Here is a 15,889-nt window from a genome sequence, read left to right as displayed (position 1 = left end):
AATGACTTAAGTAAAAAAGAAATGCATATTTTCTGGAAGGCAAGACCAAATCCATATGCTTTTTCTCTTGTGAAGTGCATAACATTAATGGCATTTCAGCACACCCTAACAATATTTACATATCAAGGTAAGAATACCCAGGGATTCGCAGAACAGGGATGGCAGGCCAACCATGGCAGTTTCTAACAGGTTAAAAAGGCTGCATTTAATGCACTTTAACTCTGATCTAGCCTACAAGCTTTTCTGTTTCTCCAGTTGTTTTTTGTTTTGCAGAAGAGGATGTATTATGCAAATCACACTGTGTATGTTTCTGAGTTAGAGGCTATATTTTTGTTCTCTGTTGATTCTTATTTTTCTTATTTACAAAAATGAAGGCAGATCAGTATCCATAAATACACGAATAAAAAATCAGAAACAGAGTCAGTTGGATTTGTTCCAGATACCTACCTTCCATTGCTATGTTGGAGGAGGCTGATGTGAATTGAAAGCCAAAACATTTGGAGAGCATCAGATGGTCTGTTTAAGATGCAACTTATACATCTGTAACTTAGATCTATAATAACTCTATTGTTCACTCTTATTTGTTTCCAGGTCAAATACCACCAGGAATGGAATAACATCAAGGCCATTTATACACTAACAGATACACCTCGGTTGCAAGCAGTTAAAGAAGCAGCTAGGATTCTTAATGAGGTATGTAGTTTTCTCTCAGGAACAAGGGTAAATAGAAAATTCAGAATAATTTTATATCTTTAAATCATGAGTCCTGATGAGATAGTTAGTGAAAAACTACAGTCAAAGAAAATAAGGATATAAACCAGGGGTAGTCAACCTTTTTATACCTACCGCCCACTTTTGTATCTCTGTTAGTAGTAAAATTTTCTAACCGCCCATCGGTTCCACAGTAATGGTGATTTATAAAGTAGGGAAGTAACTTTACTTTATAAAATTTATAAAGCAGAGTTACAGCAAACCCCTACCGCCCACCATGAAAGCTGGAACGCCCACTAGTGGGCGGTAGGGACCAGGTTGACTACCACTACTATAAACGTACAGGCCTCTTGCTGGGGGTTCTACCCAGCCAGGGCTGATTTCTAGAGATTTCTATTTTATCTTCCTTTCCTATAGTTTTCCACTTCATTGACTGCAAAACAAATGTACATATCACTATTGACCCATCATGCTTTCATTGGACTGTTTTAGTTGCTTCCATTTGTATACCCCTCCTCCCCTCTTTTTTCTCTTTATTGATGAAACCCTTTGTATATCCTCACATATGCTCATACTACCATCTGGTTTCTTGGTAGTTCACACAATTCTTTTAACTCAAAAGCTGCAACCCAAGTGACCCTGCAATGGTAGTCCCATTCAGAATTTCAAACCTTTTGTCCTGCAAGTTTCCTATCTTCTTCCCTATTTATTTATTCAGCATTTCTTCCCCTTGAATCTCTTCAATTTTCACTGGGTTCCTCAGAGTGTAGAGAAAGTTTTCTGTACTATTGCAAAGTTTGTGATTATAGTAACAGAAACTATGCACAGAGGTCAGGTCAGGCTAAATAAGACAATTAATTATCTTTAAGTGATGGTTAAGAACCCTCAAATATAATGACAGAATGAAAAACAATCTACTGTTTCCCCCAAGTTTCTCTTTAACCAGCCCCATTTTAGCATTTCATTTCTTAAGGAATTAATCATGATTCAAGGCCATCCTTCTGGAGAAGTTGTTTCATAATTCTATTTATTACCCACTGAGAAAAATTCCATTCTCTGGATGTTCATTAACATGAAGGAACTTAGATTCTGGAGATGATCTTATCTGCAAGCATGTTCAGATGGGAGTGTATGTTCCACTTTTAATTGAACACAGAAACAAAGTCATGGCCAGTGGACAATCTTAACAAGTCAAAACATAAACATTACTCTGTGACTGCATCAGAATAACATTGGACCTACAAACACAGAATCAGAGTTAGAGAGGACCTTGTGAGCCTTCAAGAAGAATCTCTTGCTCAGTCTCTCCTGAATAACCTCAGTAAGGGGGACCACTCTAGATATTGTTCTGAAGGCTGCCATATATAACCAAGCTACACTAATAGAAAACTTCAAAGGGAAAGAGCTATAGCTCAGTGACTCAACACAGGTGTGTGTGTGTGTGTGTGTAAAAGATTTTGTACCCAGTCTCTGGAATCTCCAGAGTTAGACCTCCATGTGAGATCCTGTAGATTCAATATCTACAGCATTTCAATCATGATAGTGCTGAGATTGACCACTTGCGTATCTCTGAGTATGGGAGTTTTTTATAATTAGTTATATTTGAAATATTGAAATACAGTTTAAATATTTTGAAAAGACAATGGACTGTGAATTAATGAAAAAAGGCCCCAAGGGAAACATTTCCAAGGTATGGAACAATTTGCTTGAGAAGTTATTTTTTTAATCTGAAGTTTAATCTGGGTGCATTTTTGATAGAACTAGAAACAATAGTAGTGTTTCAGACAATATTAACTTCTTACTGCTCTTTTTGCAGCATCTGTACAAGGACAGCTGGGAGAAACATAAAGCTATTGGCTACAGTTTGCCTCCTGACAGCGTGCCGTTTCGTCATGCCAAGCATTCTGATAACGTCCAAAGTGAGGTAAAATCTTTCTGCCTTCTACCTTTGCCATGCTCATCCTTCATAATATTGCAAAGCCTATCTAAGCCCATCTAACTTCTCATCGCAATGACCCAATTTATCATTTCAGGGACCCATTCTCTTTGTAAGTTATGCAATTGCACCCATATTTTTCTTAATTTTTCCAGAAACTGAGGACAGTAAAAAGAACCGTATTTCACAAGTTAGAAGAAGAAAAGTTTTGAGGCTGATATTTACGCTTATGTGTTTTCTCCCTTTTAGCTAAAATATAAGGCGGATTACGTCATCCAAAGAGGCCACTATGTTGGGGTCAATAATATGAGAGAGGATCCAAAGCTGGTGTGGTTTGAGCATGCTGGCAAGATTCAGAATGACAGGTTATACAAAGAATCCTATCACAAAACAAAGTCCCACGTTCACATACCCCCAGATATACGCTCGGTGATTGCAGCCAAAGACTGCCAGCACCTTGTCAGTGAAATTCCATATCGTCATTACCTTCATGAATGGACGTGTCACCCTGACCAAAATGACTGCATCCAGGCAAAGAAAGCCTATGACCTTCAAAGTGATGTAAGTAATATTATTAATATTATTACTTTTTAACTTTTTATTATTTATTCAGATTTGTTATAGCCATCCAACTTCAATTTTACCGAAGTTAATTTTTTTTACAAGCTAGATATGAAAGCATATCTAAGAGAAAGATCTAGGAAAATAAATCAGGTACATATTCATATATATTGTATATATATATAGTGTATACACTGTACTTATCATGATTTATTAATGTTTGCAGAACCTTTATAAATCTGATCTTGAATGGCTCCGTGGCTGTGGTTGGATTCCATTAGATTCGGTGGATCATCGGAGAGTAAAGAATGCTCAGGAGTTAATAAACAAGGTAAATTATTGTTTTGTACACTCATAGCAGCATTCTAGACTTTCCCCAGAAGATAATTATGATTATGTCATGGTTTTCTACAGAGAATCTACACAAAGGAAGCCATTGATAATTTCGACCATTTCACATCCGTTGAAGACACTCCAGATGTGGTTTTGGCAAAGGCAAACTCAATCATGCAGAGTGACGTAAGCATTCTTTAAAACAGGATGTTGCAGGAATGATGTGTCCCTGTGTGAGATAATATGTATTTTAAGAAGCCATACTATAAGTTTGTCATTATTTTGCTTGATCATTGTATCTACAGTAGTGTTAATTATTCAGTAGATTGAAGGTTAAATTAATAGACTATTCTATAATGCAATGTTATTTTTAACAAAACCTTCAATATTAGGGCAGTTACATAGAGCATAAATGCTCTACAATGCTTTTAAAAATATAATCCATGTTTGAGGCCAGAATAACTGTGTGATGTCTGTGTTAATGACAGAATTCCTAGCAACGATTTCGTCTATAGCAGGGGTGTCAAACGTACGGCCCGCGGGCCAGATGCATCAGGTGCTGGCCACGCCCAAGCCCAGTTTAGCAAAAGGGAAAAAAAGTTGTGATACGTCATGTGATGACGCCGTGACGACATTGGTTTACCACCCCTTGTGTCAAACTTTCATACAGAAAATAATAATAAAGAAGTGATATTTTATGTATTTTTAAGAAATTAGAACAAATTCTCTATATTGCTCTAAAATGGTCATCATTCTAGACAGTCTATTAAGTTAGCCTTAAATTCAACCTGATGTCTTTCCTTTCATTTTTCTGTTTAGCTGAAATATAAAGAAACCTTTAACCTTCAAAAAGGTCACTACATCGGTTCTGATGACACACCAGCCTTAAGTCACTCCAGACAGATGATAAAACTCTACAGCGATGTAAGTTATCTTGTATTTCATATCATGTAAATTCAAGATCTCTTGTATTACTAAGAAGAAATTTAATTTGGGGAAGTACTAAATATTATTCATTGATACTATTTAAATTTGCAGTTTAGATAAAATCAATAAGTAATATATTTTTATGGGCTGGAATAAACTGTTCCATCTGCTGGAATAAGCAGTCATGTTAAGTGTTCAAATATATTGCGGTGTGCCTTTTCCTTCTGCAAATTAGTCAGTTTACTTTATTGATTAGCCCTTGGGCCATATCAAAGTGCAGAGTTTCAGAAACAAATTATTACTAAAATCTGATAAAAAATAGTTTAAAATGGAATTGTATAAAATACAATTTAAAATGAAATTAGAATAAAATACAGTTTAAAATGAAATTGGAATAAAATACAGTAATTTAATATATCCTTCTTCAAAGTTCAAATGATTATCTAGGTATAGTCTTTCATACAGATTATTAATCGTGATTGATCTAAAGAATCTACAGGGCAAAGACAGAGAAAACAAGATGTACAAAAGAGTTTCTGACAAATCAATCAAAGGAAATAAATTTAGTCAAGAATGAAGTATTCAGCAGAGGAATTTCTCTTGAAGAAAACTTTATATTACACGGTACTTCAAAAAAATTAGATGGAATAATGGATTTGCCTACAGGCATACAAAGATCTTTTTAAGTAGGAGACAAGTACACTGAAACTCTGGACCCATTGTGGCTCCTGAACTCATTTATGTACAACTTTTGGATTCCTCTTTAGTAATGCTAGAAAATTTCTGCCATTCTACAGGAAAAGGAATATACAGGTAGTCCTTGACTTATGACCACAATTGAGCTGACAATTTCTGTTAAGTGAGACATTTATTAAGTGAGTTTTGCCCCATTTTATGATCTTTCTTGCCACAGTTGTTGAGTGAACCACTGCAGTTGTTAAGTTAGTAATGCTGTTGTTAAGTGAATTTGGCTTCCCCATTAACGTTGCTTGTCAGAAGGTTGCCAAAGGTGATCACGTGACCCCAGGACATTGCAAATGTCATAAATACGAGTCAGCGGCCAAGCAGCTGAATTTTGATCATGTGACCTTGGGGATGTTGCAATGGTCGTAAGTGTGAATAATGGTCATAAACCACATTTTTCAGTGCCGTTGTCACTAAACAAACTGTTGTAAGTCAAGGACTACCTGTGCATATCTGTAAGATAAGATGTAGTATATCTGAGAATGAGAAAAGGAGAAATCGGAAGAGACAGAGAGAAATAATATTCCCACTAAAGACAGGGAATTTTTTTTATAGAAAAAATGTGAGACATCCACCCATTTTACATTATCATCCTGCCTGTTGCAGGCTGGTGTTTCAAACTGGGGAAAGGGCTCTGCTCTTGCTTTAAGGTAGAGATGGGGAAAGATGGACTCTTTATGACTTGTGGTCTTCAACTCCCTGAATTCCTAAGTCAGGATGCCTGTCTCAGGAATTCTGGGAGTTGAAGTCCACAAGTCATAAAAGGGCACTTGCATTTTGACTCTTTTAAACTTAGTTCATTAAATCTAATCTGCCATTTTTGTCCCTTTTAGTACGTGTACAAGGATGCTTGGGAGTCAAACAAGGCTTATGGTTATACTTTGCCTCCAGACTACATCCCAATTGTTGGTGCCAAACATGCTGATTATATTAACAGCGAGGTCTGTATGAGTTTTCTTTTGGTTATTACTTTTGTGGGATTGTTTTTAAAACATCTAACACTTTCTTTATTTGTCCTTTTCAGCTCAAATATAAAGCAATATATGAGAAGCTAAAGGGCCATTATCTGGCGGGGAAACATAAAAAAGATTTCCCAAGTGTGCTCCATTGTCTTGCTTTCCAAAAAATGCGGAGTGCGGTAAGGAGTTATTTGTGCCTTTTCTTGGACGGTAGTTCTCCTAGGAATTATAGCAAGTGTTACATACGGACGGACGTTGTTAAATTTACATGTTTTCACATGCTCACTGGGGATTGGTTGCCCAAACCCCAGGAAGTTTAAACTACTGTCATTGGCCGGCTGGTTTGCCGGAGCTCCTTAAAAGGCGAGCTCCAGCAGCCCAGCTGGCAGAGCGCAGTCACTTACTCTTGAAATAAAAAGTGCTGAAACTCACTCGCGCCTCTCGCCTGCTGCTTCTCGCCGATCTAACACTGGCGACGAAGGACAAAGCAAGGAAGCTGAATTCAGGTAGTCCTCGACTTACGACCACAATTGAGTCCCAAATTTCTGTTGTTAAGTGAGGCATTTGTTAAGTGAGTTTTGTCCCATTTTATGACCTTGCTTGGCAGTTCTTAAGTGAATCACTGCAGTTGTCAGAGTTGTCTCTCCCTTTCCTAGGGGAAAAAGATCCTCAGCTCCATAGATTTAGAGAAAAGTACTTTTACTAGAAATGAATCGAAAGCAAGAAATCCCAGGCAAGCTCTGAGGCAAAGTGTGCAAAAACAGAGACTTGAAACAAACTGTACAGCCCAATCCCCTTGTAGCTAGGCAACCAGTGGCTACTACTGCATACCAGAGCTAGCAGAAATGGCCTTGGACAGATAAGCGAAATCCAGGCCGTAGTTGCAAAGCTGCAATGAAAAATTCTCCACTGATCCCTCCCCCCTTTTCTATGGCAGCAAGTAGCAGGCTGGCTAACATTAATTGATAAGTTAACAATCCAGCTGTTAAGCGAATCTGGCTTCCCCCTTAACTTTGCTTGTCAGAAAGTCACAAAAGGTGATCCCATGACCTTGGGACACAGCAATGGTCATAAAGTTGCCAAACATTGGAATTTTGATCACATGATCCTGGGGATGAGGCCAAGGTTGTTACTGTGAAAACCGGCCATAAGTCACATTTTTCAGTGCTGTTGTAACTTTGAACGGTCACTAAATGAATGGTTGTAAGTTGAGGACTACCTGGTAATATAAAGAGAGGAAAACGTGCCTGATGATTGGGGAGAAGGGTGAGGCCTTGGAAGACGGCGAATGCGTGCTGATGTTGTGCTAACTGTGCTGCCCATTTCTTCAGAACAGTTCTGAATCTGACTTTGGTAACAGATGGTTACATGCTGTCTGTTTTTGATGGAGCCCAGAACCTCTTGATTTTACTAATATTTTCCATTTCTGTCTTGTTTTCCAGTTGGCCTACAGGAAAAATTATGAAGACACCAAGGCACACATTCATATCCCAAGTGACATGATCAACCATGTGCTGGCTAAGAAATGTCAGTATATCCTGAGTGACCTTGAATACCGAACCCACCTGCACCAGTGGAACTGTTCCCCTGAAGAGAATGATGTGGTGGTGGCTAGAAAGGCTCAGGAGATTCTGAGCGATGTAAGTAGCACTTGGGTCTCACGGTCCCTGAGAAATGCTTCGTTTATTGCAAATCGGTAGTCAAGCTTTGCGTCAGTAATCCAGAGCTTTTGCTTTATATGCTGGCATAATACAGCGTGACCATGAAGTGAACTGCAGGGTATCTTCAAAGGTGCTTTCATTGGCTATCCCAAAGGTGCTTATTTAGGAGGCAACTGGGTTTTCTTTGTTTTTCTTGGAAGATGTTACGCTTATCATCCAAAAATCTTCTTTAGCTCTGACTGGATGGTGGGGAATGGAAGGATTTATATTCCTTGCAGACAGATGACCATTTGCATCCTTTTGGAGCATCGTTGAGGCCACCTGGAGGTTTATATGTATCCTCGGAGTCAACCTGAGTGGTGCAAATGGGTGTGGAGACTTCTTGGAACTGTTGAAAGGATTGTGTTGTGGAGCTGTGCTTTCTGCAGGATGTTTCTCTGCACAGAAGGAACACAGGGCAGAGGGGAAAAAAATCCCACAGAAAGCACAGCTCCACAACATAGTCCTTTCAGCAGTTCAAAGAAGGCTCCACACCCATTTGCACAGCTCAGGTGGCCCTGAGGACACAGACAACCCTCCAAGTGGCCTCAATGACTCTATAAAAGAATGCAAATGACCACCTGTCTGCAAGAAATATGAATCCTTTTATTCTCCACCATGCAGTCTGAGCTGAAGATGAGAAGTGAAACATCTTCAAAGAAAAAACAAGAAAGTCCAGTTGCCTCTTGAAAAAAACATATTTGGGACAACCACGACCGACCGGGATGACTAAGAATCTCCATAGACTTTCATAGGATAGTGCTAATTGTTCCTCAAAGGAACAAAAACTGCCTTAAACTGAACGTAAATAGAAATCTTAAACTGAAATAGCCGAATAGGGGAATGTTGCAGATTGTCATTCAGCAATGCTTTGAGAACCACTATATCTCTGTTTTAAATCCTCTATAACGTAACCTGATATAATGACTAAACATTGACTTTTTAAAAAAGTAGGAATGCTATCAAGGAGAAGCTTAGAGAGACATTCACATGCTCTATCACATGTTCTGATTTGCATTAGATATTGCAAATCTAATGTTTTGGATGTTCCTCTTTTTGTAAAATTTGCACTGGAATTAAACTGTCAGGTGACTGAAGATATCAGTATGGCATGCAAGGGATGATAAGAAAAGTTTTATGCTTTATTGTTTTCTTTCTAACTATAGGTGCTATACAAAGATGATTTGACATGGCTGAAGGGAATTGGATGCTACGTGTGGGACACTCCTCAAATCCTGCATGCCAAGAAGTCCTATGACCTTCAGAGTCAAGTAAGAAGAAGCATGAACTACATTTGGGGGGGGGGGGCATATTTAGTTAATCAGTTCAGTCATGCACCACTAGGGCTCATCCATAGATCTTAGAATCTTAGAATAACAAGAGTTAGAAGGGACCTAGGAGTTCTTCTAGTCCAACCACCTGCTTAGGCAGGAAACCCTACACCACTTTAGATAAATGGTTATATAATCTCTCCTTAAAAACTTCCAGTGTTGGAGCATTCACAACTTCTGGAGGCAAGTTATTCCACTGTTTAAATGTTCTAATTGTCAGGAAATTTCTCCTTAGTTCTAAGTTGCTTCTCTCCTTGATTAGTTTCCATCCATTGCTTGGAGACTAGCTTGACTCCCTCTTCTTTGTGGCAACCCCTGAGATATTGGAACACTACTATCATGTCACCCCTAGTCCTTCTTCTCATTAGACTAGACATACCCAGTTCCTGCAACCATTCTTCATATGTTTTAGCCTCCAGTCCCCTAATCATGATCTGCACTCTTTCTAGAGTCTCTTTTTAAAATTGTGGTGACTAGATCCACTGAGGAATATTAGGTAGCACAGTTAGGAAACTTTTTTTTTAATGCATGAAAGCTGCTGTGAATCAGAATGAATCATTTTGCACTCTGATTCAGGTGTCTCTAAGTAAGGTGACCAACTTTTTTACAATGAAAAGGAGGACAAAACACATTCTATTGTCCAAAATGCTAAGGTGACCAACTTTTTTACAATGAAAAGGAGGACAGATAAATTGGAAAAAAAATATTGTAAATAAAAGAAATATTTTATTCATTGCAACAATAATGCACTAAAATATGATATATGCATAATAAAAACATTTGTAACATTTTATATTGTAATTATGCTTACATGCCTGTTAATTATTATTTAAATGAGTACTTTTCCATTGAATTAATATTTTTTGTCAATGTATCATCTTCTAACAATATATTGGAAATATCTGAACAAGAAATATCCTTCATATTGAATTTTACGGGAAGTGCTGCAGCTAGAGTATCAACATTCAATCTCGATTTCTCACTTGTCGAAAAATCATTGGCAATTGAAAAAAACTCTTTCAACTGCTGCATTATTTCCAGTTAGGTCAAATACAAATACATCACATAACGCGCAACAGATTAGTCTTCAAATATCGAAAAGGAGGACATGTAGGAGGACACTTTTCAAGGGAGGACAGAACTTACAAAAGAAGGACTGTCCTCCCTAAAGGAGGACAGTTGGTCACCTTACTCTAAGGATACAGATAAACTCTCAAGTGCGAATGCCCAGATGACTGCAAAGAATATAAATCCTTCCATTTCCCACTCTTTAGTTAGAATTTAAGAAGCTTCTTGGAAGGGAAGCAAAATGTTTTCAAGAAAAAAAACCCCCAAGAAAGTCCAGTTGCCTTTTGGAAAAGCACCTGTGGAATGATCTGAACTCTTTTACTGCCTGATTCACTTCATTTAATGTTTTGTGAGAATCAGGACAACATGATTTGCTTACCATCATGGTTTGTTATCAGGGCCGGATTTTCCTATAGGCTAACTAGGCTTCAGCCTAGGGCCTCAAGATCAAGAGGGGCCTTTTATTTTTATTTATTATCCGTGCCACATTTTTTATAAAGGTTAGTACCAATTACAACATGTTTCATTTAATATATTGATATATATCACAGTAATGATGTATTTTATTATCTCTCATGTAATTTACAAACTTAAAAATGGGAGGTGAAAGGGCCCCATAAGTGGAATAGCCTAGGGCCTCTTTTCATCTAAATCCGGCCCTGTTTGTTATGCTTGAGCACAGCCGAGTTAAGGCATCTTTATTTATAGAATTATTTTCCTTTGTAGAAAAAAAAATACAGGCATAAATAAATGCAAAGATAGTGTCTCACTCTCTGGGAACAAAGCAAACCTTTCTAATTTTTCTAAACCAAAAAGGGCCTTAATAGAAATATAGCTCTGCAATATTTTTTTTTAAGCTGTCAACTGTTGTATATTATAGAGACTCCATAATACATGGACTTCAAAAACATAATCTCATAGGTTGTGCACATGATGACTAAAAAACTCAGCCCGGCTGCTTTTTTTTGCCTTAATTTTACAGCTGAAATACACAAAACAAGGGAAGGACAATTTACCGAACTATGGTGTGGTTATGGACACTCCAGTTTATGTAACTGCCGTTCAGAGTGGTCACAATGCTAGTGAGGTGAGTCATTTTCCTTCTTTGATTAGATTTATTCCTTATTTTCTTATTTTCTGTCATTTGTATGAAGATATTGACTGTAACTCACTCTGATTGCAGCTGAGATATAAAGAACAATACCATAAAACAAAGGACAAATATACCACAGTATTGAAAACAGCAGATCATGATAGGATCCAGAATCTCAAGCACCTCTTTAGTAATGTGAGTATTTTTCTTTTTAATGCTATTCTGGAGTTATGATAGCATAATATAGATGGTACATCCAACAGCATGCATGCTAATGAATATAAAATGGTTCAAATTCTGCCAAATCCAGAAGTCTCTTGAAATTACTTTTTGTGCACACTTAAAGAAAACAGATTTTGGCTCACTGTTGCTCTGGTAGCTTTTTATACCAATATAAAGGTAAAGGTTCCCCTCACACATATGTGCTAGTCGTTCCCAACTCTAGGGGGCGGTGGTCATCTCCGCTTCAAAGCCGAAGAGCCAGCGCTGTCCAAAGACATCTCCGTGGTCATGTGGCTGGCATGACTAAATGCCGAAGGTGCACAGAACACTGTTACCTTCCCACCAAAGGTGGTCCCTATTTTTCTACTTGCATTATTACATGCTTTCGAACTGCTAGGTTGGCAGAAGCTGGGACAAGTAATGGCAGCTCACTCCATTACGCGGCGCTAGGAATTCAAACCGCCGAACTGCCGACCTCTTTGATCGACAAACTCAGTGTCTTTTACCAATATATAACAGTCAAAATGAGAATGTGAAGATTACTTAATATTGACTTCTCTTCCTGCTTAGGCTGGCCTATCTAGGATGGAACATAGATGGGAGAGGGGGTGATATTCCTTTCATTTTCAACCAACTCAAGAAGATTAAGAGAAGATGAAGTTATATGTGAAGGAATATGTAGTTCTGGGTTACATCCTGTATAAAATTGATATGGAGTTGTATGTTAATTGCTGACAAATTTTGCTTTGTGCCATCATTGGCAAGAATGCTAAAGAAGATTCAAACCTTTGTTCTATACAAAAAGCAAAAAGTATTCTATACTGTGCTACCGTTTACAAGTATTCCTTGACTTACGACCACAATTCAGCCAAAATTTATTTCAGTAAGCAAGACAATCATTAAGTGAGTTTTGCTCCATTTTGCGACCTATCTTGCCATAGTTGCTAAGTGAATCACTGCAGTTGTTAAGTTAGTAACAGGGTTGTTAAGTGGACCTAGCTTCCCCATTGACATTGCTTGTCGGAAGGTGATCGCATGTCCCTGGGATGCTTGGCAACTGTCATAAATACATGCCAGTTGCCAAGTGTTTAAATGACCATGGGAATGCTGCAACGGTCGTAAGTGTGAAAAATGGCCGTGTCACTTTTTTCAGTGCCATTGTAACTTTAAATGGTCACTAAGTGAAAGGTTGTTGTAAGTTGTTTTATTCGTGTCAGAAGCATTACAATTAAAATAAGGCAGCGATGGCGAACCTTTTTTGGCTCGCGTGCCATAAGTGGGAGCGCAGGGGGGTCATGTACAGGTGTGCCACACCCATAATGCAATGCGTGACCCCACCAGTGCACATGCACGCACTACAGGTGCGACCCCCCCCATTTTTGCATGCTTTTTTTCGCACTCCTCAGGCTCCAGAGGCTTTATAGGAGCATGGGGAGGGCGAAAACAGCCTCCCCCGCCCTCCTGGAAGCCCTCCGGAGGCTTCAGGGACCTTCAGAAGGCTTCCCTGAAGCCTCTGGAGCAGTCAAAATGACCCTCTGAGCAACTTCTGGTTTGCTCGGAGGGTCGTTTTAAGCGCTCCGAAGTCTTCAGGGACCTTCAAGAGGCTTCCCTGAAGCCTCCGGAGCGCTCAAAACGACCCTCCGAGCAAACAGGAAGTCCGTTCCCGAACTTCCGGTTTGCCCGTAGGGCCAGTTTTTTGCACTCCGGAGGCTTCAGGGAACCTCATGAAGCCTCTGGAGGGCCTCCAGGAGGGGGAGGCTCTTTTCGCCCTCCCCAGGCTCCTATAAAGCCTCTGGAGCCTGGGGAGGGCAAAAAATGGCTTTTAAAAAGGGTGAACTCAGCTGGCCAGCGCGCGCATGTGCACTGGCCAGCTGATAGGGCAGCACCTCACTTGCCCTGACAAATGGCTCCGTGTGCCACCTGTGGCATGCGTGCCATAGGTTTGCCATCACTGAAATAAGGTGTACTGTATGACATGAAATTTAAAATATAAATCTGGTTGCAAGTTGAGGACTACCTGTTCTACACCGTTGTTTCATAGATTTTGTCTCAATCATAGATATAACTGTTTCTCCTTTCTTCAGAATGTATACAAGAAACTGTGGGACAAAATCAAGTCCATCACTTATAAATTGCCTCCTGATGCTGTGCCTTTTGTTCGTGCTAAACAGCTGAAATATAATGCCAGTATTGTAAGTATACCTAACAATGCATTTATAAATCTGCTTTAGAAATGAGACATGGTTCCTATGTGGTTTATTTTTCTTTTCTTTGCCGCTAGGTGAAATATCGGGAAGAGTATGATAAATTTAAAGCACTCTACACTATACCTAGAGGTGTCCAGGATGATCCCAACACTGCAAGATGCTTAAGAGTTGGCAAGCTGAACATTGATGTAAGATATTTAAAAAAAAACTATATTATTAAACATTTCCTACTTCTCCAAATGATGAGGAGTCAAGCAGAAAAATTACAAGCCTTGATTCCTTTGGATTTAGAGATAGACTTACATTGCCAAAATATTTTAGGTCAGCCAAGGTTTATATGTGTTATATTGCTATAGTTATATTAGAGTTAGAGTTCAACTCCTTAGAAAATTATTGCAGATCATATTTAGCTGGGAAGCTTTTTAATATACTATCAATTAACTTTTCTGTCTGAATTTCCTAGCGTTTATACAGAGATGTCTATGAAAAGAACAAGGCTAAAATCCATATTGCGCCAGACATGGTGGGCATTGTGACAGCTAAGAAAACACAGAAGAAAATCAGTGAAGTTGATTATCGTGTCCATCTCCATCAGTGGGCTAGTATTCCAGATCCTCATGCCCATATTCTCGCCCGAAAAGTCAATAATCAACTTAGTGATGTAAGTCAATTATAACTCCTTCTTAGAAACAAACATTGTACAAGGACAGAAACAGTATGAGTAGTGGGATGTACTTCATTTTATACATTGTAAACTATAGTAATTTGATTTTAATGCAACTTAATTAAAACACAAGCTGAAAGTACGATACTGATGTATAACCATTATATGTTGGTTTAGATTATAAAACAACCATGAACATTTGTAAACCTAGGCATCAAAAATAGACTCCTTATTATCAGTTCTTGATGGAAGTGGTATAAGAATTGTATATAGCACATACTTTTATGGGGACAATGTAAGATTTTATATAAAGGACCATTTTTTATTTTTCTAGATTTAAAGACCACCTAATCCCAGAACAACTCTGGGTCACTTACATTTTACAAAACTTAAAACAATAAAAACAAGTAATTATATATACTTGGACAAACTATGCACATCACATCACCAAAAACTACAACCAACATCATTTTCTGATTTGCAATGGAACATTTTAGGATCTCATTTTATAGCAAATACTTATCAATACAAAACTTCCATAAAAATAACAATTTGCCCTAATTTTTTAACATAACATCTTTTACAATACAATTGTGGACTCTTTCTCACTGCATCTCCATGCCTACCTTTTGCTCCATCTCAGCAATGAAGCTATTTGTGTTGCTGCCATTACACATCTTGTTTTGAGGCAGGGACTGGTGGGTTCCTGGCCCTCCTATCTTGTTCTGTCAGAGTCACCCATCAGCAGAAAAACCAAAGGTCAGCTGCTGTTGGTCATTTTGGGGTGATAAGCGAATGAACCTTATATGTATTACTCTCAGAACAAAATAAAAAAAGAGTGGTCAAAGAGATCAATGAAAAAAGAAAAGCAAAAATGTGGCAAAACAACTAATAGAGTAGTACTGTCAAACTTGCAGCCCGCAGACCAGATGCATCACACACTGGCTACGCCCATGCCCACTTTAGTGAAGGGGGGGAGTCATGTGACGATGACATAACAATGCAAGTTTGAGACCCCTGCTTTAGAGCATTCAAGCAAAAAAATGAGGTGTACATCCCTGCGACCCATTCGCTCACACAGAGAGGGGCTACTCCGGGTGCCGTCCTCTAGAGAGTGCCAGAGGGCGGTGCCCAGGAGTAGGGCCTTCTCTGTGGTGGGCCCTACCCTTTGGAATGACCTCCCCCCAGACATCTGGACAGCAACCGACCTTCGCTCCTTCCGTATGAAGCTGAAGACCTACCTGTTTTGTCAAGCCGGCCTGGCATAACGTTACAATCTTGCCACCCCAGGTCATTTTATAATGGGAAATTTTGTTTTTTAAAGTTTTTAGAGTTTAATATTTTTGGGGTTTTAAATTTTGTAAGTATGCTTATTTATGGACTTATTTTTACCTCCTCCGCACGATATATGGTGCTATCTTGATTATTGCTCT

The 15,889-nt window shown here is 38.7% G+C and overlaps 1 protein-coding gene across 28 annotated transcripts in view; it reads left to right on the top strand.

Annotated features, from left to right (window-relative positions):
- NEB (nebulin) overlaps positions 1-15,889 on the top strand; it is a 222,684-nt gene that overhangs the window by 132,710 nt on the left and 74,085 nt on the right. For all 28 annotated transcript variants that reach the window (XM_081969965.1, XM_081969961.1, XM_081969959.1 and 25 more), the window contains exons 118-132: positions 592-693; positions 2,528-2,635; positions 2,897-3,208; positions 3,435-3,539; positions 3,623-3,727; positions 4,361-4,465; positions 6,046-6,153; positions 6,237-6,350; positions 7,614-7,811; positions 9,038-9,142; positions 11,253-11,357; positions 11,454-11,558; positions 13,670-13,777; positions 13,867-13,980; positions 14,256-14,453. In XM_081969965.1, coding sequence (XP_081826091.1) covers positions 592-693; positions 2,528-2,635; positions 2,897-3,208; positions 3,435-3,539; positions 3,623-3,727; positions 4,361-4,465; positions 6,046-6,153; positions 6,237-6,350; positions 7,614-7,811; positions 9,038-9,142; positions 11,253-11,357; positions 11,454-11,558; positions 13,670-13,777; positions 13,867-13,980; positions 14,256-14,453 — 1,992 coding nt within the window. The remainder of the gene's footprint in view (positions 1-591; positions 694-2,527; positions 2,636-2,896; positions 3,209-3,434; positions 3,540-3,622; positions 3,728-4,360; positions 4,466-6,045; positions 6,154-6,236; positions 6,351-7,613; positions 7,812-9,037; positions 9,143-11,252; positions 11,358-11,453; positions 11,559-13,669; positions 13,778-13,866; positions 13,981-14,255; positions 14,454-15,889) is intronic.

This window comes from Natrix helvetica, assembly GCF_964273705.1.
Source record: "Natrix helvetica genome assembly, chromosome: 1".
In the NCBI taxonomy this organism is placed as follows: Eukaryota; Metazoa; Chordata; class Lepidosauria; order Squamata; family Natricidae; genus Natrix; species Natrix helvetica.
Note: the sequence above shows the minus strand (reverse complement) of the source record. Positions and strands in the feature narration are given on the sequence as shown.